General features: G+C 40.1%; 1 protein-coding gene across 4 annotated transcripts in view; it reads right to left on the bottom strand.

The window, feature by feature from the left end:
- Fhos (Formin homology 2 domain containing) overlaps positions 1 to 24,036 on the bottom strand; it is a 323,913-nt gene that overhangs the window by 209,092 nt on the left and 90,785 nt on the right. For all 4 annotated transcript variants that reach the window (XR_011701761.1, XR_011701760.1, XM_071590659.1 and 1 more), the window contains exons 4-5: positions 7,499 to 7,631; positions 5,600 to 5,681 (exon numbers count right to left, since the gene is read on the bottom strand). Coding sequence is in view for 2 of the 4 variants with exons in the window: in XM_071590659.1 (XP_071446760.1) it covers positions 5,600 to 5,681; positions 7,499 to 7,631 (215 nt within the window). In the remaining 2 variants the exon portion in view is untranslated. The remainder of the gene's footprint in view (positions 1 to 5,599; positions 5,682 to 7,498; positions 7,632 to 24,036) is intronic.

Genomic DNA, 24,036 nt, shown 5'->3' on the forward strand with positions numbered 1-24,036 from the left:
CGAATTTCTCACAACAACCTCTTCTCTTCCCGTACCATGTCCAGGGCTTCATCATTTGTTTCCCTTTCCCTCCATTTCATCTCCCCCATTCTTCCCCACACCCACGTCTCGAAAGCCTCCAAGCCACACATATCTTCTAGCCCCAAAGATCAAGTTTCCAAGCCTTACACAATGACGCTCTATGTGAAATTGTTCACTAGTGTTTTCTTTACAATATGAGAAAAACAAAATTTGTACTTCTCCACAGATTTATTGTAGCATACTCGCGTTTCAGTTCATCGAACCATCTTCAGGTACAAGACAAGGACCTACCGCTATGATACAACTTAACCCTTCTTTAAAATTTGTTGTCTCAGGCGTAACTTTGTGGAATTTGCATAACATATTGAAATGTAATGAAATAATTGACTTTGTAATTCCACACACTTTATTTAAAAACACACGACCCAGGTTTCGACGTTGAACGTCATCATCAGGTCTGATGATGACGTTCAACGTCGAAACCTGGGTCGTGTGTTTTTAAATAAAGTGTGTGGAATTACAAAGTCAATTATTTCATTACATTTCAATATGTTAACCCTTCTTTATTCTTCCCTCCTTCCTACCGCCAGGATACCAGCTACCTGCCACCGTCCTCTCAAATAATGACCACTAGTGCTTATCCTCCCCACCCCCTTAGTTTTACCTGTACCTTTATTTAGTTTCCCTGTTTCTTTGGGTTTCCCCTCTTTGTCCCCGCCTACCTTACTCCTCAAAATCTGTTCTCCCCCCCTCTTCCTCAAACAGGGATAAATGTATGTGGGTGTGGGTGATGTATCACATGTTGAATCTTGTCTTGCACCTGAAGATGGTTCGATTACCTGAAACGCGTTGTACGTCAAAATAAATCTGTGGAAATATACACATTTTGTTTTTCTCATAATGACGAACTTCCACTACATCTCGACTCAATCTGTTGAATATTTTCTTTACATCTTTTCTTAAGGTGCCATCCACTAAGGCTCCCAACTCTTTGTAAACGCTTCTATTCCTAATCCAATTATTTTTTAATGCCCCTTCTACTCTACCCAAACCCCTCCAAAGCACTTGCCAATCAGGTGAACTGCCAAACGGATTCTAGTTTATGTCCCTCTGCTATAACATTTATCTCTGCCAGCTTTTCATTTATTGAGAATTTCATTAGGTATCTCGTTTTCTTATGATTAATTCTCATCCAATGCATATCACACTGATTCTGCAATTACCTAATTAATAACTGTAACCCTTTGCTTACTGACTCACTAGGGCTTGATCATTCGCATATCCCTCTGATTCGAAGAGCTCCTCATCCGCTTTCATTCCACTTCCAGTCTTTTCTAGTCTTCCTCGTCATTTCCTCGGCCTATTTATTGAAAATATCAGGTGATAATGAACCCTTGTCAGCACTGCTCATCCCTCCATCAGCTATCCACACCAGCGCAGTCTGTGGTCCGTAGGTTCTTGATAGTTCATCAATCATTCCAGTCTACCTCATGTTCTGTAAATGTTCTTTAATTAGCCTCAGTTTGCTCTGTCAAATGCTTTCTTCAAAATCCACGAAGCATGCGAATTCACCGCGATTAAAATCTCATGTCCCTTACTCTTAGTGGCTTCTCTGGCATCCTGCGTATTCGTATCCCTTTTCTAAATCCAAAATGATCTTCTCCCAAGTACTGATTTCCTCTCATCTCATCCTTCTGCTGATGTTCTTAAGTATTATTCAAACGAATTTCCCTAGAATGTTATTTTTCTTGATCTTACTCTGCGTTACTTCAACTTTCACACAAGGGCTTTGCCGACGAAAAACCACTTGTTATGATCGCATTATAATAGCCAGTTCCACTTTTGAAAAGTATTCCTTGATCAGAATTAGACCTTGTTGAAAAAATGTGCATGCTTTGGCGTAATTTTCCACAAAAATGCATCGATGGGAGAGGAATGACGACGACGCAAACCTACTAAATCATCAAGCATATAATATTAATTAGATATTAATATAAAATATCCTAGAGATAAGAATTTAATATGGATAATTTTACATGTTTAACGATTACGCCACCTTAATAATCGGAGTATAGAATAAAATTATGAAGATTTAGAATACATTTAATTGGCAGGTTGAAATAAAAACGAGTCATTTTAAATGTTTTCCACGGGTAAAACTTAAACAGGAATCTGTATTTACGTGCCAACATTTTTTACTCTCGGAATGTGGTAGAATCGTTTAATTTCGTATTCTGCATGGAAAACGTATGCCTATATTTTTAAAAGTGATGCAAGTAAATCCTTTCACACCTGTGTCCTGGTAATTGGTAAGCGGAAGTAGATCGCCCAAGACTAAAGATACAAGAATACATATTCCCAAATCACCAGAAGAAATGTGAGCACAGTTATTCTCTTATTTTCCCACATTTCATTTTGGAAGAATTGAAGCCATTGAAGGTTATCACGAAGGCAATCTAACCCCTGACGACCTGTCCAGACTTGTATTGGACGATATCATTGTCTCTATGAATCCTCCTCATTCACCATTTGGGAAATCAATATCATCGGTTCTTTACGCATGACTTCAGTGGGGTGAAATGGTAGTTGGCATCGGAGGGGCAATTTGTCGATTCACATAAGTCTTCCGAAAGCTACTAATGACATTTTAATGAATTGGAGAGATTCCGGTTGTAGTCACGAGATTGCTCCATTTTAGATTCACTCATTCGAGGAAATTCACGTTCAGCTAATTTCGATTATACACATACGCGCTCATGAATTGACGGCTGAAATAAATCTTCATGCAAACTAAGCGGTGATAAACTGCGAAATTATACTCTAACCGGAAAAGGGGAGCAAAATGGTTTTTATTTGATCATTATTTCTTTTTTATTCCGTACTCTGGTCTTTCACTTTCCGCGCCGACATCATCTTGATCTGGAATATATTCTAATAATGATACAGATTTGTGTTTATATCAGTTAGATTAGTTGCCAGGGTGTGTGGCAGGGGGTGAATAAACACCAGAATAATTTAACCCAAACATGACCTTCGGACAATGTTATTATGATCCCCTATCGTTTGTGGAAAAAATGAAATCTTCAATCAATCTGTTCTACAATTAATCTCTCTAATTTTATTGACATGATCTCGCCTACCGTAGTACGATGGGAGTAATAAAACATTTTCAACGTCACTGCTATAGAAACGTCCTTCCAATTTAATCTGTAACTTAACCTTCGCTCCGTGAGTGATTCCCAGCCTAGCTGCTCCAATATTTTGGATCGTTACTAAGTTTATCATGAGAACATTTTCCAAATCTAGCTCCTCTACGCTGCACGCGATCCAATTTGGCAATTAATCTAACTTCGTGAGGATCTTATATACTTGCAGCATATTCTAAAGGGGCCCAACCAGTGAAAGATAATATTTCTCTTTCACTTATTCATCACATTTACCAAGTACTCTTCTGAGAAATCCTAATGTTTTGTTAGCTTTTCCACATATGTGTCCCTGTATGTGTTTCACTCGGGAGAGGTCGTGAATGAGAATAACTCCTAGGCATTTAATTGAGTCTACACATTCACATTCGGTTCGGATCCCAATGCACTAGGCTTTCGGGTGGGAATTGATCTTTTCCCAAAAATGTATCACTGCGCACTTTTTTTAGTTTAATTCTAATTGCCAAGTGTCACAAGCACTGTTGCAGGATCACGGATATCAAGGCAAAAATAAACTAATCTTACTAGTGACTACGGAGTCAATGTCGTTAACGTAAAGTAGGAATGAAAGAGGCCCGATGACACTTCCCTGGGGAACACCTGGAGTGACTTCTACTACATTTGAGCTAACTCCATCTCTTACTTCTCTTTGAACCCGACCATTCAAAAAGTCTTTAAATCCTACCCCGGATATTTTTACCTATGCTCTATGCTTCTTGCTTTGCGAGTTGTTTAATATGAGGCATTTTGTCGAAGGCAATCTTAAAATGTAGGAAAATCGCTTCCACTGGAACACTGTTCTTTCCCGAAATAAGAATATCATGAACAAAAAGCGGAAGTTGTGTCTCGCAGGATCTATCTTTTCGGAAACCGTGCTAATTTCCAATAATCACTTCTGATTATCGAGGTGCCTCACGATCAAAGTAGCAACTATATGTTCCATAACCTTGCACAAAATGGATGTGAGGGAAATAGTTCTGTAATTACTCGGTTTCTCCTTGTCCCCGTTTTTAAATATTGGTGTTCCGTTAGCCATTTTCCAATCTCTGGGAACTTTGTGATCTACCAGCGACTTCTTAAATATTATTTCTAGATACGGCGCAATTTCCGAAGCTAGATCCTTTGTGATCTTTGAATCATCTGGTCTAAGGAAGTCATGATTTCCCCAATTTTGTTTTCCATTTGACCTGTAGTTGTTAAATAAAATGCTGAAATTAGCATGGTTGGCGATTTGTGCTCCAGTCAGCCGCTTTTACAGAATTCGGCATCTGCCTGCGTCTAATAGCTAGCAATCGAGTTCACTTTTGTTAAATAAAGGTCACTTCCTGCCACAGGTTTCCAGCGTGATGTGGATATTTTAATAGTTAGTTCATATCTCCGTTTTGTGAACCGACCATTTTATTTTTCATTCTTTATAGGGTCAAAAGTTAATTCATATATACATTCATCTCAAGTATTGCCAATTACCTCTGAGGGAATTCTGTAACGATTCGTACTTGTAAATGTGTAAGGTGGATTGGATTTTCTCTCAGTCTTGATCAACGCTAAGAATAAATTTACTCTTTTGATACACCAAGTATAGAGCATTATTTACATCTTATACTTTCTTTTTTATGACTCTCGTGCATTTGATCTGTTCAGCTGTGCCTCAAAATAAATATATTAAAAATAAATCTAAAAGTTTCTCTATTTCTTTCCTCAATAGACCCTCGTAGGTCGGATCGAGTGACTTGTCGGGTCCGCGAAATCGTAGGTTGGGCACCACAGACAAAGATATCGACGACGGAGAAATTCCTTAAGACTCCATGAATGGCGCGCGGAGTGTTAAGCAAAATTGCAGCTGAAGGTCACAAGAATTTATGTTTCCATTGTTAAGAGTCCGAAACTCTGTCGCCGTCTTGGGTCTTCGGAATGATTGTAAATAATATACGCATGCCAACGGCAGTTTGATCCAAACGTTATTCCTGTGAGAAAAACAAATCCGAAGAGTATTTTCTCCTTAAACCAAACATTCTTTGGCTGAGTCCTCTTCGAATCTACTTATCTTTTGCCCATCGTAAGATTACACAGGTTAGAAAATTCTGTTACTCTAAGGGGAGCTTTATTCTTACGGTGAATCCACGGGGCGTAATTGCATTTAGAATAAATCAGTTACAAAACAAAATTACAGAACAGAGGAGTAAGATGAACGGCATTCAGTAGTTGTAGGAACTTCAAAGCATGTTTTTAGTTTGAAAAGATTGCCTTATAGCATCCCGAGAATTCAGCACTCCTTTTATTCTTTTCGAACTCCTTCAAACGAGCGAAATACGTATTCCTCGGGCAGAATTCGCGCGGAGGGTGGAAGTGGATGAAGGGTTGGCTTCCGTACGTACCTTTCGCCCACGGGGAGGGGGCGGGGGAGGCGGCGGGGGTCGTCCCGTCACGTCACTTCCGGCGGCGGCAGTGGCGCCATCCCTGCGGAGAATCGAGGTAGAAATGAGAGTCAATGGGACGGAGAGGGAAGGGGGCGCGGGAGAAAACAACGGTGAATGTGAATGATTTCCCCTGGCCCCTCGACAGGTGCGAAATACATGAGTGGGTGACACGGACATCAACTGCCGCCAACGAGGTCAAGGTCAACTGCACGTCTGGCCCTGGTTGCCCAAGTCCAAAACCCAAAACCAAATCGAATGATGCAATACCCGACTGGCGGATTTACTCCTTGTATACGTTCTCTTTCTATTTTTTCATACGCGTATCCTCGTGTGCCTTCTGCCCATTTGTAGACAGCCAACGGCAAATCAGGACTCGAATATTTATTTAACGACTTCATTGAGGCAAGATTGAGACTTTACAGGTATAATCCCTTCTTTCACCTGAGTCCTTAATCTAACCGGCACCACAGAATTTAATGCCCATCTTCTTTAATTAGACATGGGGATTTCAAGCTCCTGATTGTGTTTTCTTTCAATTCTCACTGATCGATATAGAATCCCACAGATTCTCTCCTAAGAGAGGATACAGTTAATCAATATCGGTTAGAAATAAACAGTCTTACGCTAAACGTATGCAATTCGATTCGATGAATCAAAAATGATGGGGAACATTTTCAAGTTGAAAGTGACAGTGCACGGAATAATTTCGTGTGCCGAAGATTCTAAGGATGTTGGAAGGTCTATCGTTTCTGTGTCTACACTTAATTAAATTGGAACTTTTTTATGCATGCTGGATATTTCTATATTAGTTAATTGCATCGCATGTCCCGTAGTTGAATTATAAATTTGTGAAACATAGTCGTGGTAATATGGTATTTCGTCGAAGGGCTCTTCGTCGCTGTTTCGTTAAGCACTCTTGACCATAATCTGTTCATTAAATGGACCGCTCGGACATCTGATAGTTGACCTAATAGCCACCCACGAGTGGTTGGGTAGTTATCAATGCTTTAAAATTCGTCTTATTAGTTAAACCAAAACCTATTTTTGAACTATTTATCTCCCAGAATCATTACGTGCGTCCATCGTGAATAGAAGTAAGAATTCGTGTCTCGGTGAAAGATTCCATTAAGGCGTGACGCCTGATATAATTTCTCACTACAAGTTCTCGCAATATGCAGTGCAATCCCTCCTTACTCGTGCGGGTCATTTTGCTCAAAAAGCGTTAGAATGTTTTAGAAGCCTTGAAAAATGATATTAAAACATCATGTATTAACAGCTCTTACTATTTCTGTGGAAAAAATATTTCATATTTACTAGAGTACTTCTACATATATTTCTTGAAGGATGATGATGTTCTCTGAAATACAATTTGTATGAATCAATAGCTTAAATTATTGCAATGATCTCCCCAAAATTGAAAGTGATATAAAATAATGTCCGTCAAATAACAAATGAAAATAGAACTTGTGCATCAGGATGGGCCATCCGAAATATCACATTTCGCCCTAGAGAGAGTAGCGAATTGAATCTCTTTGTGTGAATACCAGGTGGTTGATTTTTTTGTCTAAGGCCTTACACAACTCAGATGCATAACGGATATTTTGAAAAAAATATGCATTCTTTTTTAAATAATTTTCCATTAGCACAACTCGTAATGTTATGATCCCAATTTGGGAACACACGCACAAAGAAAGCCTTTTGGATCTCATTCCACTTTGATTTGTGACCTTAGCGATGGGAGAATCTGCGAGGTCATAATAATGGGATGGCGTTACAGGATAATTGATGGTGAAGTGGAGGGCCGCGAGAGATGAGGCGATTACGGCCCATTACACGTACTTGCCCCCTGTCACTCACCTCCCTTGCTGCGGTGTGCCGGAGAGCAGCGTTGGCGTCTGCGCAGTGCTGTCGTGGATCCTCACTTGGCTGGGGTCCACTTCCTCGAGGGGGGACGAGGCGCTCTGGCTGCTTTCCTCCTCCTCGTCCGATCCTGGGGGCAGCCAAACGGGAGGGAATCAGAGGTCAGCGTTTCAGAGGCACTGGGCGAGCAACCGATCACACTCACATTTTTTACATACATTGGCTTTAGTATTTCGTTTCAAAGAAGTATTGACGTGATGTGCGACACAGTATTCAAATTTGAATCGAATTTTTTTTTCAAAACTAAGACTTAACACCGCACCCTAACACTAAACTTTGACAGGTACGCAAATAAAAAAGAGTGAGTGAGCTTTCACGTTTTGTAAAAAGGACTCGTACTAATGTACACTCCCAAACCTTCCTCCACCGCGGAACCCCACCCTCTCTCAATTTGCACAACATACTTCCCGGGCTTAGAATCTCTACGATCAATCCTGAAAGACCTCTACCCTATCCTAAAAAATCATAATGCCACCGCCAACCTTTTTCCCAAATGCCCTTCAGTTACTTTCAAACGCCCCGCCAACCTATCCGATCTCCTCAAATCAACAAATCCACTCCTTAAATCCCCAACCCGTCCTAAAACCACTCCAACGCCATGCAATAAACCAGGATGCAAAACATGCCCTATTTTCAAAACCAAAATCCCATCCCTCTCCCACCCGCTTTTTAACTCTCTCCCACCAATTCCCTCCTCTACTTGCACATCTAGCAATGTAGTGTACCTTCTGAAGTGCCAACTTTGCCCTGCCTATTATATTGGGCAGTGCACCACACCCCTCAATATCAGAATCAACAACCACCGAGCCTCATGCAAAAACTCTTCCTTAATTGATATGCTCCCTATCCCCAAACACGCCTCCGAACACAACACTCCCTTTGATAAATGCTATAGTGTACCCATCATAGCATCCCTCCCATCCTCTGATCCTCCTCTGAAACTGAAAACATTAGAGCAATCCTTCATCTGGCTCTTGGAGCCCTGGAACTGGCCAGGAATTAATATTAGACATTAATTACCCTGCTTCAATTATATTTTCATCCCCCTTCCACCCCCATCACCTTCTACATTTTCCCCACCCTTCTAACGCTGCCCCTCCAAACCCGTCCCTTCGGAATTCTCTCCCCACCTTCCCCTTCCATCCACCTCTCCAGCCCTCGTATTCCCTTCAGTTCTGTCCCTCTCTTCCTTGATAAAGGTGGTAACGACCACCGAAAATTCGAAAAATAGTGAGTCTCTTTTTTGTGTGTTTCTGTGTTTTTGTCTGTGTCCACTAGTGCTAAGTGTTATACATTATATATATATATATATATATATATATATATATATATATATATATATACACACACACACACGCATATATATATATATATATATATATATATATATATATATATATATATATATATATATATATATATATATATATATATATGCGTGTGTGTGTGTATAAGACTGCCAAATAATCATACTAATTTTTTTTCCAAAATTATGAAATACACGTTCAGTTGCCACGCTTAATTTTTCTTCATTTCTTCCTGTTTCGGGGTCCTCCGTATGTATGAGTAGTAGTTTTTAGGAGAGGCGACTGACAGCTTAGGCCATTTCCGCCATTAGGGATGGATGGAGAAGGATATAGGGTGGAGAGAAACCCGGCGTCGGCATTAGCCCACTCAGCATTTTCAGAGAAACCCAATCGATGAACTGTCCGTAGGAGACGAACAGTTTTAAAGCCTCTTACACGCCTCAATCGGTCTTAAATGTCCTGTTGTGAATTGTACCTCATTCTGCATCCGGACAGTCACTCACTGGAAGAGTGGTCATTTCTTATCGCTTAATTTTCACCATATGGCTTACTGTTGAAGTCAGGAAAGTTGCTTTCAGATGTATGTCTCGTTAAGATAATTAGCCAACAGGTGTGCCAATGAATTATCATTACGTGACCACAATGGATCCACCAAAACGGTGAATCCCCATAGGCAATGGAGCCATGCATTTTTATTAATCAATGGGCGATGTGCTCGTGCGCCGCCGACCTTATAGACCTCATACCCTCTACATTTTCTAATCGATGCTTTTTTCTGCATCATTTGTTTTTGTTCAAAACCCGAGAACAGTAGAGTACTTCATACGGTTTTTTTACGTTTTCAATATATAAACGCTAGATGTAAAATCACGGGTACGATATTTAATTATTAATCACCTTCTGAATACGTATAATAGCAGCTGCCTAGGAATCATCGCAACTTTCAATAACTGACGCCATTAGGGATTTTGAAAGAGTTATCATAGAAGTGAGTGTCTTATCAAGCAAATCGATTCCATCGACGACATGTCTAGCTTTCAGAACTCCCTCACTTGCTTAGTATTCCGATAATCGATACTTTAAAATAAATCCTGCCTGAAAAGAAATATTCTCTCCTTCACTTTCCGTAAATTACTCAAAGAACATGATAATCAAAATGCCGCTGTATTAATGCTAGCAGTCACCATTCAAAAATACCTAGGTGTCATCTTTGACGCTAAACTTTTATCAGATCTTGCCCCTTGCCTCTCTATCAAAAAACGCTCATTATTCTTAAGATTTACATCAATCTGCAATGCAAAGATGAAACTCCTCCCTGACTTCGTCACATTCCCAACATGCTCTTTCTCCCTCCTAATTTTCTTATGACCTCCTTCTCCTCTGCTTCTCATTTTGTCTCCCTCTTTTATTTAAACCGTTCTTCAATTTTTATTTCCTGGTGCTTTATATTAGTTATCCGTTAACTTTTAATTAGTATTCGTCCGGTGTAATTTGCGTGATGCTGTCTTTGGACTCAATAAATAAATATCACATGTTATTTATTTATTTAACGACTTCTTTGGGGCGAGATTGAGACTTCATAGTCCCTTCATCCACCTAGCCCTAATGCATCACCATAAAGGTGGTCACAAACATCCATGCCCAAGGTGGAGAAGACCTACCTAGGCGGGACTCGAACCCCCGACCTCTGGATATACAAGCGAGGTGTTACCCCGTCGCCACTAGGGTAGGGGTAATGCCCTGATCGTTATGTTAAGTAAATTTTTTTGTTGTAAAAAAATTAAACAGTTTCTGGCGTCACTTGGCGGAAAATCTTCATATTGAACTTGAAATTAAACCACTTGGCTTTTCCACACTGAAATGTGTGTGCAAAAGCCAAGTGGTTTAATTTCAAGTTGTTGTAAGAAGTTAAAACGCAAGCCAATCGTCGAATAGGCCGTCATTATTCCAAAGCTACTTACGAATGTATCTAGCAATTACACTGCAAGTCGCCTCAGAGAATCATGAAAGGGAGTAATAGGTCACCAGCCAATATATCGTACAGGAGAATCAGATGGAATGTAGAGCAAATAATTTGAACAGTTGTATAGATTTTTAATACAAAGATACATTTTTGGAAAAAGATCAATTCCCACCCGAACGCCTACTGCATTGGGAACACAGAAATGGAATGTGTAGACTCAATTAAATACCTAGGAGTTACCCTCACTCACGATCTCTCCTGGGTGAACCCCTTACGAGGAATATGTGGACAAGATAACAAAAAATTAGGATTTATCAGAAGAGTACTTGATGAATGTGATAGAAAGGTCAAAGAGAAATGTTATCTGTCGCTGATTAGGCCTCATTTATAATATGCTGCTAGTATATGGGATCCTCACGAAGTTGGATTAGTTGCTGAATGGGATCGCGTGTAGCGTAGAGGAGCTAGTTTTACAAAATGTTCTTGTGATAAACGTGTTAGCATATCCAAATTATTAGAGCAGCTAGGCTGGGAATCACTCACAGAGCGAAATTTAAATTACAGATTGAAGCTTTTCTATAAATTGGAAGGAGATCTCTTTAGCAGAGATGTTGAAAAAGTATCATTAACCCCATCATACAACGGTAGGAGAGATCATGTTAGTAAAATTAGAGGGATTAAGGGTAGAACGGATACATTGAAGACGTCATTTTTTTCCACGAACAATTAGGGATCATAATAACATTGTCAGACCGCGGTAGGAACATGTTCGTGTAAAAATTATTCTGGTGTGTATTCACCCCCTGCCTCACACCCTAGCAGTGGCTTGCAGGGTGAATAAATAAATAAAATTGTTTTCAGCGGCTCCTAACCGAAGATATAAAATAATAATGAGGACGCTTTCTGTATACTCCGAGAAATTTTCCCGAAATTGGCAGCTTTTCTCTGTATCTCTGGTCAAATCAGAAAATAGATCTTTCTGCGCAGCATCTCATATGCTTAACGAGTCTCCAAGGTGAGGTCTACATTAAATCAACATCTCTCACTGACATTTTTTTCGAGTGTTTCCTCACATCGCTCGATGAAGCCAAGTTTCTTTGAAATAGATATTTATCACATATTTTCCAATCGTCAGATACGATGTTAGTGCGATAACAAATGCTCCACTTGATTCTATAAGCAACTACTGCAATGCCATCTGCTTATGAATCAATGCATATATTTTCACAGTAATATATAGTATTATTGCGTGCGTTTTATTTTAAGATTTAGCTGAATATCCCATTTATTACAGCAAGTACTAATATTGGTGAGATCGCCATTCAGACCTTCAGAAATTATTTTTATATATCTCGGATTATACATGTATACTGCATCAAGGGAAGACTCGACGGTTTCTACCGCAGAATTTATTGGATAAACATTAATAGGAGTTGGCCTCGTGCTGCGGGTTTTCAAGATGTTGAATTTAATGTTGACGTAGAGATACATGTGATTTATTTATCGTTCTCTCTCTGCCAACTTGGCATTGCGATTCAAAAATAAAATACTTGAGATCGAAATTCCTGTTTTTGTGATGTTTTTTAAAGTAAGGGCTTGTTGCGGCAATGGCCTAGAGTTCAAATTTATTCATCGCCTCACGAATTGCAAATATCTAACTGCGCCTTCCAAAGCTACTCTTATTCCGATTGGCCATCCTGAATAATTTTTCTCCCATGCTCTGCTCTAAATGAGAAGAGAATGGTAATTTATTGTGACTTAGTGACAAGGTAATCCATCGTTCAATAAGGCCCGGGACTAACTGAGAAAACAACATTTGTTTAGAAAAATTCATTTTTATTCATCAACATAATCACCTTCAAGAGCTATGACAATCACTCCGACGCTTTTCTAACTTTTAGATACCATGCTTGTAAAACGATTTGTCCTTATCCTCAAAATAAGCTTCAGTTGCAGCGATGACTTCCTCATTCGAGCCAAATATTTTTCCCTGGAGCATCTTGTATGAGATCAGCAAACAATCAGTAGTCGCTGGGGGGCTACATCCGGAGAGTATGGTGAGTGGGGAAGCATATTGAAGCCCAATTCGATCAATTTGGCCATTGTTTTCATTGACTTGTGGCACTGTGGTGCATTGTCTTCACGAAAAATGATTTTTTTCTTCTTCATGTGCGGTCTTTTTTTTGCGATTTCGTCCTTCAAAAGCACCAATAACTCAATGTAATAGACGCCATTGATAGATTTTCCCTTTTCAAGGTATTCGATGTAAATTATACCTTGCGCACTCCAAAAATAACATTCTATTCAATAAGTTCAGGGACTTATTGAATAACGGGTTGGTCTGTTGCGGGTTGTGATTTCCTGCTGACTCAATCCTATCAGGTTCAAATCTGGGTGATTCGTAGCACGAGCTGACTCATTGTCTGATCACGGACACTTCCCGGGAAATGGCAGGCGGCATTGGATCAGTAACCACCTATACCAATCTCACACGCGGTTGGGCACACTACCGCTTGACTTCTACCCTTGGACCAACCCCGCCTATCAATTGACCTTAGGGTTGAAAAGTGAAATAACCCTTCCTAAGGTCGCATAGGCTTACGCAATGGCGATAGTATAGATATGCTAATGCAGTACCTACAGCAGTTAGTGTATGTTGCTGAATTAAAAAAACATTCTTTGAAGTAGGTTCTTTATCGATGAAAATCATTGATCTTCTTTGACGCGTTTTCAGTTTCTGCGATACAATTTAATCCAAAGAACTGGAAGAAAAAAGATATTCTAGGCGCTAGCCTCGTACTTTGTGAAGGTGCAAAATATTTAAATTCAATTGTGTTAATGAAAATGCTTATTTAACAAAGCGCTCCGTGGTTGATGAAGCTGCATCCAGGCCATGAGATGGGGGCGCTGGTTCGAGAGCGTTTGAAATGCGCGCCGCTGTCGCAAGAGAGCTTGGCGCGCTCCACATGCATCGCCCGTTGGCCGCAAGGTGGCCGCAAGGTCGTCCCCTCTAGGAGACTATTTTTGATTCCCCATCGCTCGCAGTGCACGGCAAGGAAAGGCGTTCGTCCTCATCACGTGAATGGGCGAGAATTGACACTTAAACTAAAGTTTAACTCCGCGTTCTCATGATTTCTACGCAGGGTATTTTCTTCTTGTTGGCTATATGGGCGGAAAAATGATTGAAATTACCTATCTGCTGTTAGAACATCTCGGTCCGGCATTTCAAATCATTCTTCGAGGCAAACGATGTCTAGGTTTTTATTTCCATCGTTTCTCATTGCATTCAAATTCTAAAGAAATTATTAAGTACCACATTATTATTCACGTAAAATTGAGTCAGCAGTGAACTCCTAGCTTGAATTATAATCCGGACGCCGCGGTAGCTTAATTGGCTAAAGCACACGGCCGGATATCGAGGGATCCGGGTTCGAATCTCGGTCAATGCGAATGATTGGCTGCATTTTAATGCATACTAGCAGCCCAAACAAGCCATGCATTATGTTCTTAATATTTTAATGGTGAGGATGGGCAAGATGGTGGTGCTTTCTAAGTAAGGAAGGAAAGAAGGTAAGAAAGAATGACAAGCGTTCTAATCGAACCCTTTTAAATGTTTCGGCTCAGGCACCGTTGTCACATGTGAAAAACTTGCCACGGAGGAAAATGATGCATAATATGAAATGATTCATGCGAGATTCGGTGGGTTTTGAAGTACAACGGGAAGCCAGAAGATTACTATGACCTTTGCTTCGATGCAATACTTCATCACCTCCGTAGTCCAGCATGGAAAATAGTGCTTTTTTCGTGTCAAGGAAAATGAAAGACCTAAATTTGATAAACCACGTACTTTTGAATTAATACTTTCTTACAATGGTCTGCACTTGAATGGAAAGAAACAGGAGCAGCTCAAGTTACAATACCGATGGGATATTCTGCTTTGAATAATTTTTACGCCGTGAAGTTTCTGCATGTCGATACTCATTGGCGGATGTCTCCATTAAAATAACAGTCGCGGTATTTTCCGCTGATCTTTGAATATCGATGAGGCTTAGTTTATCGAAAATGCATGACTGCCCAGTTTTTCATACCTCCCCATTTCCCTCAAGTGGTTCCGTTGTCGATATTAAAACGATTTCCATTTGATTTTATGCTTCTAAAAATGTAGGTTGCTCCTGACGGCCTGTCTTCGTCGTAGCTCGTGAAGTAACATTTTGGTGTCGAAATCTTTCGATTCAGTTCGGTTTCCAGAACCGAACGTTGCTCACTTCGATCGACGGAGGATCAGAGTTCCAATTTTGAATTTGAACGTTCGGACCAGATCGACGCTATTACTCGGGGCGGAGCGTTTGTTTTACCCCTCGAAGTGAGTCCCTAAAGTCGTGTCTTGACTCAAATTTGTTTGTCATACCACTGATAAAAACAATTTTTTATTGTTTTGTACCAAGAAACTGTTTAATTATGAGACAAATTGCCGACTACCGTATTTTCTACGTGCCGTTTAGTTTCATACAACCCTCGTGAATATCACTGCAAATAATAAGGGAAGACATTAGGCCTGGCAATCGTATTTGGCGTATAAATTCATGCATTGGAAAATTTACATGCTCTTAAATGCACTTGCGCTGTGGATATTTACAAACACTTTAAGTCCTTCAGTATAAGATCTATATTTGGAAAATGTATCTTCCTACAAGGGTGCCGAAAGCCTCATGCTAATGGCTCAGAAGAATGACGCCACGAAGCTGCTTTTAAGTTGACATATTTCAAGGAGAGAAACAATTCTCCCTTGAATGAAGATCAAAGGAATCCGGAAATATCCTCGTCAGCCTTTTTCCTGGAAGTGGCGATGGATTTTTTCCGTTTATTCGACAGCTAAGGCCTTCGCGAACTAGAGCAACCCAAAATAAGAAAAAAGTTTTCGACTCAACATACGATGGTATGTGTTCCTGTAGAGCTCGAAGCGCGGCGGCATTGATCTTTCGAATTTCTTTCTTTTCGGCGTAATGCTTTCCTAGATTTCTATTCCATTGGTTTCATTCCACCAAATTTCAGCGCGTTGATTGAGATATAGTATAATAATTAGCAAGTTAATCATGATAAAGTATTATTTAAGCCTATATTAAACCGTTTATTTCAGGTAAATTTGAGGAGAATATCAAAGTTATGCATTTTGACGCGCTTCGGCATTTAAATAGCCTCTTAATACTTCGAAACATTCAAGAAATTAAGCCTCCATTGTAAAATGTTTGCCTTGCCCCCCTTCTGAACGATAAAAGTGATGAATAATCAGGGTGGCCAAGGTAGCCGAAAGTTACCTTTAAATCCGAAGCATGTTGTTATTTGGTATTCTACCGTTTAAGGTAGGTTTTGAATGGACAAAGAATGTACATAATTCCTACTTCCTTTGGATTTTGCCCAGCAAACCGCTCTCCTCACTCTCTACGCCTGGGTAGTCTTCGTTTGTTTTTCTTTTCACCCATTTTACTTTTTACACCCTTCGCCACACTCACATCTCAAAAGCCTCCATTCTGAACTTATCATCTTACTCCGATGATGAAGTTCCTTTTGAATGATTCTCTACCAAACACAATTGTTCTTCCTATGTCCCTAATACTTAAATACAATAACACTTTGACCGTTTTGCTCCAAAACACTTTCGAGGTACGTAAACTTTTCCACCAATTCAAGTTCTTTCTTGCCCGACTGTTTTAAAGTTTAAATAAGACTTCACATTTCTCGTAAAGCCTCATAATCTTTGCTTTGACGGCAGTGATTCTCATCCCATACAATCAAATAGATTTTCAAATGCGTTTTTGCAAACCTCTTGGTTGACTGACAAAGTAGAGCTTGATCAAACCTGATTTCATGTATTCCCCGCCGACTTACATTCATTCCTCCAGTTTTTCCTATGCCTCTTTAACCATTTCTTCCGCATTTATATTGATTGAACCACACGGGAGATGATTGACTTCTATACCTTAACTCCTCTTCCTAACACTGCCCTCCCGGACTCTCCGCCCCCAGTCGTACCTGCCTGGTCTGCGACATGTACAGGTTTCCGATAATTCTCCCACCCCTACTGTGTACTCCTATGTGCGGCAATGTATTTATCCATTTCATTCTATTTATTGAACGCCTTCTCGAAATCTACAAAACAGGCAAGTACATCCTGATTGTACTCTCTATTAGTGGACTCAATACTGCTATTAAAGCTATGGCATTACGAATACCTTCCCCTTCTTGAACCCTCGATTAACTGGCCACCCCCAGTTAATCATTTCGCCCCCTCCCCATTTTCTTATTGATGACTATCAGTACCTCCTTACATATTTGAGAAATCAATATTATTGCTCGATAGTCCTCACATAAGGTTGAATTTACCTTTTTTGGGATAGGACCTAGAACTTATCTGACGGAGTCTGGCGGCCAAATCATCCTCCATAAATTCTACGAATTTTCCCCTGAAATCTCTTCCTTTCACGTTTTCCTAGACCCTTCAGTAGTTCTAAAGGGAGGATATGTATTTGAATTCCATTCCACAGCATTATTTGAATTTCATTCCCTCAGTGATCTTTCTCCCCAGATTTCAAGTATGCCTTGACGTAAGCTGTCCCCATCTACGTCACATTCTCTCTGTATGTCTAAACTTGCCGACCTAATATCCCTAACATATAGTTCCGGTATGTATTCATTTCTATCTCCATTGAATCTTTCCTAGGTCTATTAATAACTCCCCTGCCTTATTTCGTCTGTCTTTGTAATCACTTCGTCTGTAATAGTACATGGTTTTCTAGTCTTATCCATATTTACTGCACCTATAGTTTCATTTGTGGCCCTCAATATGCCTTTTCTATGTATTGTCATTTTTCTTTTGCTGTACTTGTCTCCTTCTCCATGCAATTTTCTCTGCTGCCTTCTGCTACTCTCTCTCTTTTCGTCCCGGTTAATGCTTTTACATCTCATTTCCTCAATCTCCTTCCCTGTGTTATCATTTTCCTCGCGTACCTACCTACGTCTATTGTGATGATTCAACCAAATGTTCATTATTATTAAATCCTGTCTCCTGCGGAAATCTATGGCTTCTCCCCGCCGTAATTCCTTTTTAGGAAACCGTAGTCTTATATCTCTACCGTCTCTCTCTTCGCCCACCGTCATATCCCAATCCTTTAGAAATACTAAATATTTCCTCCCTGAGAAACGCTCAACTTCCTCCAATTGGGCATGCATCCTGCCTATTTCTTCCTCTCTAACGTTATTTGCTGGCATGTAGACCTGAATATTGACTAAGTTCGTTGGTTCAGTTATTGAGTTTACCTATAATATTCTACCACTCGTTTTCTCTTCGTTTAATTTCTCTTCTTTTTTCCTACCTCATTGATCAAAACTATTGCCACCACTCGCGGGCTCTCATCCCATCCGCTGAGCATATATTGATTGCTCCATAATTATCGCACCAATAATGCCCGCTGTCTTTGCATACCAATTTGGACAGCCCTAAAGTATCTACATTTCCTCTCTCAATCTCTTACTTTATATTTTCTTAATTCCTGTCTTTTACATGGTCCTAATATTCCAATTCTCTGTTTTAACTGACTCGGTCTTCTTCTGCGTCTCCTTCTCTGCTGCTACCGTCGATTCCGCTTTGCAAGGATTTCATGAGATGACGACCGTGGAAGCCTTGCATCTCTTCCTGCGATGCAAGACACATGACCCAAGGGGCAAGGTTTCGTAGTTGCCACGACTCATCCTCTTAGTTACGTCAACGTTAATTAAGTCGTGGGATATTCAACTGAAATAGTTTCCAGTTGCCTCCGTCTTCAGTATTTTTAACGTGACACCATCACCCAATGGCCTTTTTAGCCGCCTCACTGAAGAACACTCGTTCGAACTACCTTTCATCTGGCTCCTACCCTTCGACCTATGGATGGATGCATGGATGACCCTGCTAGTATAACTATAGAGATCATCAACACACAGGCTCTTCCACTGCGTCAAGGTTGTCCACGAGACCACCTGTGAAGCCTTCATCCCTCATAATCATAGCAATTTGAATATTGCATTTGAGATCCTGTTTATCCTCATTCCCGACTATAGCCGTGGAATATTGATGTGCAATGATATTCTCATTATTTATGCATTGATACTGCAAAGTTATTGCCATAATAATCCTGGGCGCGAGGTACTCAGGAAGTTTTTCTTGCAAGAGAATTTTAATATAATAAAAAATGTTTAAACTGTCAGGTTTTGCTATCTTAAAACAGCACTGAATTTTTTTCATAGTACTGGCAAATTAGTCACTCATTTGCTCGTAAGTCACACTCGACTGCGGGTGATTTCATGCAAATTACGAAGTGATCAAGAAAGTTCGCATTGATTCATGGACTTCGTAATAATCCAAGTTCGGCGACTCAACATCATGTGAAAATTTTCGATTTGAGACTGTTGGTTTTGCATGATTAAGCATTACAATGGAGGCAGACGGCAAAACAGGCTAAAAAAAATAAATCACAGTACACCGAAATAGCGGCCAAATCGCGGCCGAATCCTTCTTTCGAATAGCATGCCCATAGGATTAGGTAAACACAATTTAGGACCCACAGAACTCGACATTTACTTGGATAGTATCGTATACCCCTTAATCATAGTTTCATGAGGGTCATCATTTCTCAACGTCCTGAAAGTCACGCCGCCCGCAGTCCAACCCGTCAGGGCTCGCGTAAACGTTTCCTTGCCTGTTTATTTTCCCTCGCGACCTAGAAAAGGACGCACGAGGGAGTTGGGGGCAGTGGGGGGTTGCGGATTTTGCGTGTCTCGACCCTTCCTGTCTGGAAACAATCCACTTCACCTGGCACCCGTCCATCGCCGCCCCCCCAGACGACGCAAGACGTATGTCCACCTAGCCCGAGGGAGTCGAAATAGGTTTCCCACGCATTCTAGCCACCATTAATCACTATTTTGCGTAGTTAAACGGAGCCGGTTTAGGCTCGAGTCAGAGGTATCCGTGGCTTGGATGGACGAACATTGCACCGCCGGAGAAATGGGCAATGCTGCATGGCTGAGAATTCAAGCAATCAGTGAGAAGGCCTAAAAAACGACGCTCTTCAGTTTGAAAGGGAATTACGTTTCATGTAAAACTATATGAGATTGCAATTCAGATATTAACTTAGGAGCAACCTTAATAGTAATCTGCGGTTAGTGCGAGAGTAGTATTTTGGCGGATAGCATCTACCCATCAACCTTTTGTTGCCAAACTAACCTCTTGTAGGCGTAGGTATAACACGATAATATTCAACACGAACGTTTGTCGGGTGTGGGTGGAGTTCCTGCCAATAGAGACCTCATTTGTAAGCCACTTCCTTCCCCGTGTCATATGAAGTTTATGACTATTTGAGCATTTCAGAATATCGTGCAGCTTTGATTTTGAATGAAGATGCCTAGAGGCACTACCTCAATTAGGGCCCGCGTCTATCTGGCTAGAAAATGATTGGTTTACCCACTAGGCTAACTAGTCTCTTGTAGATTCAGGGGTGTATAAAAGTAGGTATACAATTTTTCAGGAGGCTTATATGGTAGTAGTTCTGTGTCCAGTAAGACAATTGTTGAATTTAGGTATCAGGAAATAGGTTTCCAACTCATGTTAAAATTGATTGAACCGACTGAGGTACTAAGGACCAGCGATGAATAATAAAGATTAAAATTATCAAAATATTTCATATCTCACCTGATTATTAACAGGTTATCAAGATAATGGTAATAATTGAAAGCTTGATTTTGCCTGATTAAGCCTGAAAGATATTGATAGAAATGAGCTCTTACGGCTAGTAATATTGAATGAATGTAAAACTCCAATAGCCGTAAACAGATTACCTTTCTAAACGAAGTACAAATGAAATTAGTTGGCTAGCGCCACAAGTCAAGAAGGGGTAAAAGGTAAAAAAGGAGAGGATAAGAAAGGTGAATACGAATACGCGTATTTTGGCCACAAAGTAGCCCTCTTCAGCGTACTGAAGGGTAATCGTCACGACAACACAAGTCGAAGTGAGAAAGGGTAAGGGCAATCCGAAGAATATATAGTGTTACATTTGTGGGGGAGGGGGGTGGTGAAAAAGCATTACTTATTTTTCATTTGTACTTTGTTTAGAAAGGTAAACTGTTTACGGATATTGAAGTTTTACATTCATTCAAGCCTGAAAGAGACTGATTTTAAAGCTTGATTGTGCCTCCTTAATTCTAAGGCACTTTGAATAATTACTGCTCGTAACGAAGAAGTTTTAAAGGGCTAACTGGAATGATAATGACGGTGTACACCCTCGGGCAAATGGCTGGCTCAAGCCTCGTAGTCTATAGGGGTGCGTGGGCGGGGGATATGTTCTTAAAAACGCACCAAGGGACTTCCCCGTCGTTCTGGCTGTCACCGGCCGCGGAACCCTATCCGAGAGACCAGCGTGATTACGACACTAAAGGGAGTGAGAGAAGGCGACAAGTGCTCGCTCCTTCTCTCGTTTCATCAAGAGTGGCTGGGGAACCTATTTTATGCACACGTGGCACACTGTGTAATATGAGGAGACTGTTTTAGGCCGAGGAACGGCCAAGGGTAGCTGTAGTGCGCAACATGGAAGTAAAATTGTTAAATAAAAGGAAGTTATACGTTAGATTAAATCGCATTTTGGTTCAGTGTCATTGAGCAAGCAGTTGGAATAAAGTAATCATCACATCTAAAGGACTTAAATCCGCTGTCTCTTCCGGATGCAGTAAAATCATAAACAAATGCTTCATGGGGATATTCTATTTCATGGAATTTAAGAGGATAGTCGACTCTCTTAATCCGTATTTGTCTTTATTTCTTTCGCATGTATTCATCATCACTTCATTCTTTAAATATGTTAATGGGATTTTCGGCAAATGTGTTTTGTGAAAATATATCTAATGCTGATAATTTATGAGTGATAGCTGAGCGTTAGTGTGCATTGTAAAGTGGAACGGAAGCATTCCTATGGTTAAGATTCTTTTTTCATGCTAGCGCTGTTTCACCTATCGGGTTGGGTTTTAGATTTTACTTTCTTAATGAAATCTGCTAGGTTTATTAAAGGGATAACAATAATTGTGCTGCGTAGGTTACTCTGTTGATGCTAATTGATCGAAAGTGATGAATAAAATTTACAGCTAAATTGAGCTTAGAGAAACTGCACGCCAACTGCAAACATTCCATGAAAAGAGAATAATTGGCAGTTTGCTTTCATTATTTAAAATCATCATTTGCGTGCATAATCGCGCAGACTTCATTTTGAGAAGAAACAATAGTGGGTGGAAGGAGGAGCTGATTTGAGAGTTGATGAGACGACGAGATTTTTCCAATGCGTTTACATAGAATTTAATAGTCAAATTGGACTTCAAATTGAATTAAGTGAAATAATCATTTTCCCATTCCCTCTCCTCACTGAATATATGTTTGTTTGCATTTTTCATTCACGCTATATAATACTGTACCGTTATTTTTCCAAGCAGTCTCATAAATTTAATTATTTGGAAAATTCCTGCCTTTTACAAAAATTTTCCTACTTTACTTATAGCTTCATGAGAATGTCAGTAGTCCAAATGCAAGCTTTTAAGAGTTGTAAAAATTAACTAACATTCTTCTTTGCAGATTTCTGCGAAGGCCATCTTTGTTCTTGAAAGCAATCGAAAATTATTTATTTATGAATAAAGCTTTATCTTATAAATTAATTAGCACCATAGGGATTTATGAGACAATATATAAGGGGTCTAAGCGGGATCGGAATGGGGCGGTGGCCAAGGTACTGGCTTCCCACCCAGAGGACCCGGGTTCGAAGGCAGCAGATATTTTTTAGTGATATCCCGATCCCTACTTGAGATACTTCGTGGGGAGCACTTAGAGTGAGTGCGCTGTCTGTCTGATGGGACGTTAAGCTGCGGACCCCTTGGCGCCTTTCGTTAATATTAGGTTAATGCCGACGCCGGGTTTCTCTCCACCCTTTATCCTTTCCTATCCGTCCCTAATGGCGCAAATGACCTCAGCTGTCGGTAGCCTCCCACAAAAACTACTAATTAAGAATCCTTAGAGCATTTAAGTTGTTAAATTAATTATGCATATGATAGACGAGTATGTCAATAAAAAAACATAGTTTTTTCTTAATAATATCGAATCAAAGAAAGATACTGTCAAAAAAGCGCTATCTTTCTAATACATACCCTATTCTTTAAATTGCAGGGATGGAGTCTTTGGGATGTGTGTTTTCAGTTGGATCAAAATGCCTCATCGCTTGAACCATATGCACCGTGTCAAAAGGTAAGCAATGAGTTTACATTTCCTGTATACGAGATAAAGCGAAGATGTAAAGATATGAAGGCAAGTACGCTCTGGGCAACATTAAACCTAGCGATTTTCAATTTCATTTTCAGAGACGAATGTCTTTTAGTGGAGGTCAAACAGACTCTACGTCCACTCTCTGATCACCTTCTCAAAATGTTGAGGTTTGATGTTGTCAGTGATGTTGCTGATGATATCTATGTGTTGACAAAATATAGGAAATCGTGCGGTAGAAGCGATGCAGCCAAATGAGAATGAGCGCCTTAAACGACATGCAATTGCCTCGAAGAGCAATGGAAATAATAAAAATGTAACTCGGGGGAGAGAGCATTTTGTCTCAATTTACGAAGCAATAAACGTATGATCTCCCTTCCACTTCAAACGCGGAAGAAATATTTTCAACCACTCTCCCCCTCCCCATCACACGCAGTGGAGAGAATTCACTCAGCAGCTGCAAAATTTTCGGGCCTTCTGGAGGTCCATACCAAATGGAACTTTGGCGGAGGACGACTCGCTCGGGAGGGATGGAAGACGTATCGCTAATTCTCTCCCTACGAGAGGAACCGCCGAGTGAGTAGTTGACCGAGTTCCCAAAATCCAAAACGTTATTTTTCGGTTACAATTTTTTAAATTATAAAAACAAACTTCATCAATTTTAAATTTTTTTGACTAAATTAATTTTGAGAAATTCTGTAGCCAGTTCAAACATTTTTATTGCTGGTTTTCAAATATTACCGATGCTTAAAGCAATGGAAGCAAAACTCTATTTGATTTATTATGTACCGGCATGATTTCTAACCCGTAAATGATTTTTAATCCATTAGTAGTTGCAGACGGTCACATAGTCATGCGTGACTTACCAATGTTTAAAGCCTGT

Source organism: Hetaerina americana, unplaced genomic scaffold (assembly GCF_022747635.1).
Source record: "Hetaerina americana unplaced genomic scaffold, ioHetAmer1.1.p SCAF_4, whole genome shotgun sequence".
Lineage (NCBI taxonomy): Eukaryota > Metazoa > Arthropoda > Insecta > Odonata > Calopterygidae > Hetaerina > Hetaerina americana.